This window comes from Salvia splendens, chromosome 8, assembly GCF_004379255.2.
Source record: "Salvia splendens isolate huo1 chromosome 8, SspV2, whole genome shotgun sequence".
NCBI classification, from domain to species: Eukaryota; Viridiplantae; Streptophyta; class Magnoliopsida; order Lamiales; family Lamiaceae; genus Salvia; species Salvia splendens.
The window spans coordinates 23,641,499-23,647,498 of NC_056039.1; the positions used below are offsets into that span (position 1 = coordinate 23,641,499).

A 6,000-nucleotide genomic window follows, 5' to 3' on the forward strand; every position below is an offset into this window, starting at 1 on the left:
AGATTGAAGAAGATTAGTGTCAGATGAAATGCAAAAGTATAAAAAACCCCTAAAACTTAATATTTTAATTAAAAGTTGCAACCCGTCGGGCCGACCCACAACCCATTCGGGCCAACCCGTTTAACCCACCAACCCATTCGGGATAACCCGTTTAGCCTGTTTTGTATTCGGGTTACAAAATTACGGCCCCTAATATACTTATTTTAACAGGTTATTTAGGCCGACCCACGGGTTTCAGGTTGGATTGACATTCATCCCTACTTCTATCTAGTCAATTGTGTTTTAGCCTTCCATCTAATTCTTAATAAGATTAACTTTGTAGTTTCTGAGCTATCAATTACCCCATTCGTTCCATAGTAATAGAGTCATTTAATTTTCTACACCGTTTTCAAAAATTGATGATGTATAGTTAAAGTTGAGAGAGAGTAATTTAGTAAGAGAGAGAATAATGTAGAAAATAATATAATCTATAGTATTTTCTCAATTACTTTACTCTTTCTCCAATGTAAGTATTTATAATTATTTTTCTAAAATAAGTGCAGAAAATGAAATGAGTTTACTATTGTGGAACGGGGGAAGTACTATCTAAGATAGTACATTAATAATAACTACATAGCTTCACACTTAATTGTGAAATCATTTATTACAAACTAAATAAAACAATTCATCCAAAAGACTAATATATAGTATGTTAAAGAAAACTCATTTAATCTATAAAACCTACCGTAGTTGCTTTTACAAACAATCTGGATATTGAATCAGTGACATCCTTAACATATTATTACTCCCGACATTTTTTAATACACCCTCCGTTCCAAGGAAGATAACCCCTTCCTTGGACGATACGAGATTTTATGTAAATTAATTGTGTGTTGAGTGGGGAAAATAAAGTAAAAGAGGAGAAATAAAATAGAGATAAAAGTGTTTCTATTATTAGTAATGTGTCATCTTGATTGTGACAAACCAAAAAGGAAAGTAAGTCATCTTTTACGGGATGGATGAAGTATTAGAGAATTTGGAACGTTACAGATTTTAATATGAAATCCATCAAGTACTAGAGATATAAAAAGAAAAAAATGATCAAAGTATTGGTCCAAAATGATCCTATTAAAAAGAAAATTTATTAAAAATAAAAGGGAATTAATTTTAGAGAATAGTCCAAAATGTTAAAAATTGAGTATTTTTTGGAGACCGATATCGAGTGACGTTCACCAAATCAATTTTGAATCACTAGGAATATCAAAATAAATTAAGGATATCATCACGTCAATGAAATTCACACGTAGTATAAATTGATATTCTGACTAAATAGGGAAAAAAATCTGACTAAATAGGGAAAAAAATAAAACAATTAATAAGCCATTATCTTTGTTACAATTCCAAAGTAACATGGCAAGCTATAATGTGACATGTGAGTGCATGTCCAATCACTCCAAAACATGAAATTTCATCTATCCCTCATGTTATACCATGTTCCCCACAAACAAATAAAAATAAATTTTGTCCAAATATGCTCATAATCATCATCGCCATCATTATTATTAATATTACTCCAAAATATAAAATGATAACCACCCAAAACCAAGAATGACCAATTTGCCCCCTATCTATCGACAGATACATACATACATACATTATTGTATAAGTTGGGAGGTACAATCATCCAATCCCAACAATTTTCCATGTTTGTTTAGACTTTGGATCACATGTATCCAAAATTATTTTATTCCCACCTCTCTTTTAAAAAAACCAATCCCTTCTCCCCATTTCAAAATTTCCTCAGCCAAAAAGTGACATGTTTTTCCCTAAAGCCGTTTTGTTTCTTGTCGCCATTGCATCACTTCAATGGCCACAAATCGAAGCAACGAAGCAAATAGAAGCCCTCTCACGAATTTACAAAGAGAAGTTGCATAGAAACAACATTGATAGAAGGCATTTCAATGCTAGCCATCACTCCTCACACAAGGTGAGAATTCTCTCTCAAAAAGGGATGAGACAGAGCGACCGGATAGAGCGGCTGCCCGGCCAGCCACCGGTCCGGTTCAATCAGTACGGCGGCTATGTGACCGTGAACCAGACCGCCGGCCGAGCATTCTACTACTACTTTGCTGAGGCACAAGCACAACGTGCTCATCACAACAAAATGCCTCTTCTTCTATGGCTCAATGGAGGTCACTTTCTTCGCTTACTATTTTTTTTTTAATTTTGTTGCTAATTTTTTTAATTATTTATGGACCCTACTTTATTTCTTTGGAAACCTCATCAGTTGACCCTTATTCCAAACCATGGCATCATTTTTATTTATTATTTTTTTTACCCATTGCCACATTTCCTTCTAGAAAAAGGGCAATGTGTTAGTAAAAGTACATTCCCTTCTTTCGAAACTGATCAAATAAGTACTAACTACAAAGTTAATTTATCTTACTAGTTTATTTGTCCTTGTTATATTGGGTTACATATGAGCTGATATAGACAAGCCACCTAAACTTAATTATAGCTGTTGCACCGTTCAAATTTTTAGTCTAGAATTAAGAAGATTTACGATAATTCATCAATTAAGAAGACTAAACTCATACATATTTGGTACAATAGAAGTGTAATCAAATTAGTGACTAACTAGCTAATTATTCTGTCTCCAAAAATAGACCACTTTTGCTATTTTCAGTAAATTTTTCTTTCTATTGAGGTCATTCCCCACAATTAATATACTTCTGTTTTTAATAAGTTTTTCTTTATATTGATTTGCATTAACAATACTTTAATCAGTTTTTACTTTTATCTTTTTACCTTATGAGCTTTGCATTAAAACTCGTGTCATTTCTAAATTCACTATTTTTATTGGATTGATGAAGTACTCCATTTATTTGGTTAATTTCACTCAATTTAGATATGCTTGAATTTTGAACAGGTCCGGGCTGCTCATCTCTTGCCTATGGAGCAATGCAAGAACTTGGGCCATTCCGTGTCCACAGTGATGGCAAAACTCTCTACAAAAATCCATTCTCATGGAATCATGGTATCTTATTTTACTCCACCCATAATTTTTTTTAACTTCACATTTAATTAAATTTTTTTACTAATGGTAATTTTTGTGAAGCTGCAAATTTGTTGTTTCTGGAGTCTCCGGCCGGCGTCGGATTCTCGTACTCGAACACGACCGCAGATTTTAGGAGTGGCGGCGACGTGAAGACGGCCATCGACAACTATGCTTTCTTGGTGAACTGGTTGGAGAGATTTCCTGAGTACAAAGGCAGAGATTTTTACATTTCTGGAGAAAGTTATGCAGGCCATTATGTGCCTCAATTGGCACACACAATTCTCTATCACAACAAGAAAGCTGGCAAGACTATTATCAATCTCAAAGGAATTATTGTAAGTCATTTTATTTTATTTTTTAAATTAATTTTATTGGTTTCTTTATGATGAGTAGTTTCTTACTTTTAGATGAACATGGAGGAATTATTTGATTTGGATTGCGAGCATGATGGCTTCATTATAGTATTATCCATTTCATGAGCAATTCCACAATGTTTGGGGCCATGTAACAATAATTCTAATGGTCCCTTGCATCTTATTATAGTCATGTCATGTGAAAGAATCATGTCTATTTTTTCTTTTAAAATTAACCTCACATGATCAATATTCTCCCATGAATTTCGGATTAGTAGCAAACATTGTTCCAATTCATTTTTTTAAGAAATTTTTAATTAACATTTTTCCGCTGAGAAATTAAATACGTGATTGAAATATTGTGAGTGCAGATCGGAAATGCGGTGATAAACGACGAGACAGACACGATAGGAATGTACGATTATTTCGGAAGCCATGCTCTAGTATCGGATGAAACCACAAAACAGATAATGACATACTGCGATTTCTCCCCTAACGCGACGACTCAACCGGACAAATGCAACGAAGCTGCGGAAGAAGCTGATAGAAACGTTAATGTTATTGATATCTATAACATTTATGCTCCTCTCTGTTGGAACCCTAACCTCACACAAACACCCAGGAGTGCTTCGGTAATTATAAACCTCTAATAGTAATACTATATATACTTTCTCAATTTTATTAACTTTGTTGTGTTAATATAATGCAGGTGTCACATATGGATCCTTGCAGTGATTATTATGTGTATGCATATTTGAATAGGCCTGATGTTCAGAAGGCACTACATGCTAATGTTACCAAAATGTCTTATGATTGGGAACCATGCAGGTAATTAATTCATTTTTCTTCATATTATATGAGATTGAGTACTTATATATATATAGTAGTAGCGGGTAGTGATAAAATGCAAACTGCATCTTCACTACAAACTCCGAACTATGATTTGGAGCGTTAGATTTCAAGATTTGATCTCAACAGATGACAAATAACGTCAACAGAAAATGTCAACACAACGTCAATCGGTTGACAATGTTGACGTCATTTGTTTGACATCAAATCGTGAAATCTAACTGTCTACATCACAGCTTGGAGTTTGTACAATATACAGAGTTTGTAAGTGATTACAGTCCTAATAGTAACAACTTAATTTCCGTAAAACTAAAATCTGACCCAAAAAATTGACCAAAATTCATAAGCATATGTTGTTTTAGATTCATCCTGAGACTAGTTTTTGTAAAAAAATGTAGCGATGTCATCAAGAAATGGACTGATAGCCCATCGACCGTTCTCCCACTTCTGCAAGAGTTCATGGCTAATGGACTTCGAGTTTGGGTATTTAGGTAATGGCCTTTTCCTCTCATTGTTTAAGTATTTATTCTCTCTCCACTTTAACTTAACTATTTTTAAATTTTGAACTTGAACTCTAACGTCTATAGATCCACTTTAACTTAACTGTTTTTTTAATTTTGAACTTGAACTCTAACGTCTATAGAACATATGTCGATTTTTATCAGTTTTTATAATTAAAATAAGCCTTTGATATGCTCCATATTGTAGTGGAGATACGGATGCAAGGGTACCAGTTACTTCAACAAAGAATTCCATCAACAAATTGAAACTTCCCATTAAAACTCTATGGCACCCTTGGTTCCTTGGTGGAGAGGTATGCATATCTTAATACTCCCCCTATTAATTAACTCCAATTTCCTTTTTTATCTGTCCTTAGTTAATTGACACCCTTACTTTTGATAATGAACCTCACATTCCACTCAGATTTTATCATAAAATTAACTCCAATAACATTATCCATTCGTTTTCCACTACATTTTTTAAAACCCGTATCAAAGTCAAACGGTGTCAATTAATGGGGTGGAGGGAGTAGTCATTTTAATATCTTTTTGATATATGGGAATAAATAAATTATATGTTTAATTAATAATGCAGGTTGGTGGGTATACACAAGTGTATAAAGGAAATCTAACATTTGCTACAGTTAGAGGAGCAGGACATCAAGTGCCTAGTTTCCAACCGGCTCGAGCGCTTTCTCTAATCACGCATTTTCTTGATGGGACAGATCTCCCTAACTCTTCAAGAATATAACTCATTATCATTTTTCAACTCACTATTATTAATAAATATTTTTTCTATCTCTCTAATTCAGCCGCCATTTTTTTTTGTTTGGTTAGCCTTCATTAGCCTCGAATTCTTCCAAATTTAAAAGTTATTTCAATTATTGGGCCTATTTCAAAACCCACCCATTTCAGTATTCATCGGGCCTAGCATTTACGAAATGGGCATAACATAACAAGCCCATTGTTTTTGCGGCGCCTGCGCCTCCTACTCGTATCAATTATTGGCCTATTGTAAATGCTCTAAAATGGAGGGATTACGTAATGTAAACAACTCATTAATTTCCTATCAATAAATGGAATAGTACAAGGTACAAAATATCTATAACAAGCGGCTTATAACCTTTAGGTAGGTATAATAATACTTTCAAAATATTGTTTTGACTTTGAGTCTAGTGCAAAAGTTTAATTACAGTCCTGCATCTACATCACATACATTAAATGAGGTTAAATACAATTTTAAATTCTAAATTTACCCATT

General features: G+C 33.6%; 1 protein-coding gene across 1 annotated transcript; it reads left to right on the forward strand.

Annotated features, from left to right (window-relative positions):
- Positions 1–1,675: 1,675 nt before the first annotated feature.
- Positions 1,676–5,546, forward strand: LOC121744456 (serine carboxypeptidase-like 40). The gene is made up of 8 exons (XM_042137998.1): positions 1,676–2,171; positions 2,909–3,016; positions 3,098–3,372; positions 3,762–4,022; positions 4,100–4,218; positions 4,638–4,730; positions 4,948–5,053; positions 5,335–5,546. Exons 1-8 carry the CDS (start codon positions 1,796–1,798, stop codon positions 5,488–5,490), a joined length of 1,494 nt encoding a protein of 497 aa, XP_041993932.1. The 5' UTR covers positions 1,676–1,795; the 3' UTR covers positions 5,491–5,546.
- The last annotated feature ends 454 nt before the right edge of the window (positions 5,547–6,000 follow it).

Bases quoted from the DNA above. Each gene is read 5' to 3' on its own strand.
- LOC121744456 (XM_042137998.1), top strand. From the start codon at position 1,796: ATGTTTTTCCCTAAAGCCGTTTTGTTTCTTGTCGCCATTGCATCACTT. The intron at 3,017-3,097 runs GTATCTTATTTT...ATTTTTGTGAAG, and splicing joins TCCATTCTCATGGAATCATG to CTGCAAATTTGTTGTTTCTG. The intron at 3,373-3,761 runs GTAAGTCATTTT...TTGTGAGTGCAG, and splicing joins TCAATCTCAAAGGAATTATT to ATCGGAAATGCGGTGATAAA.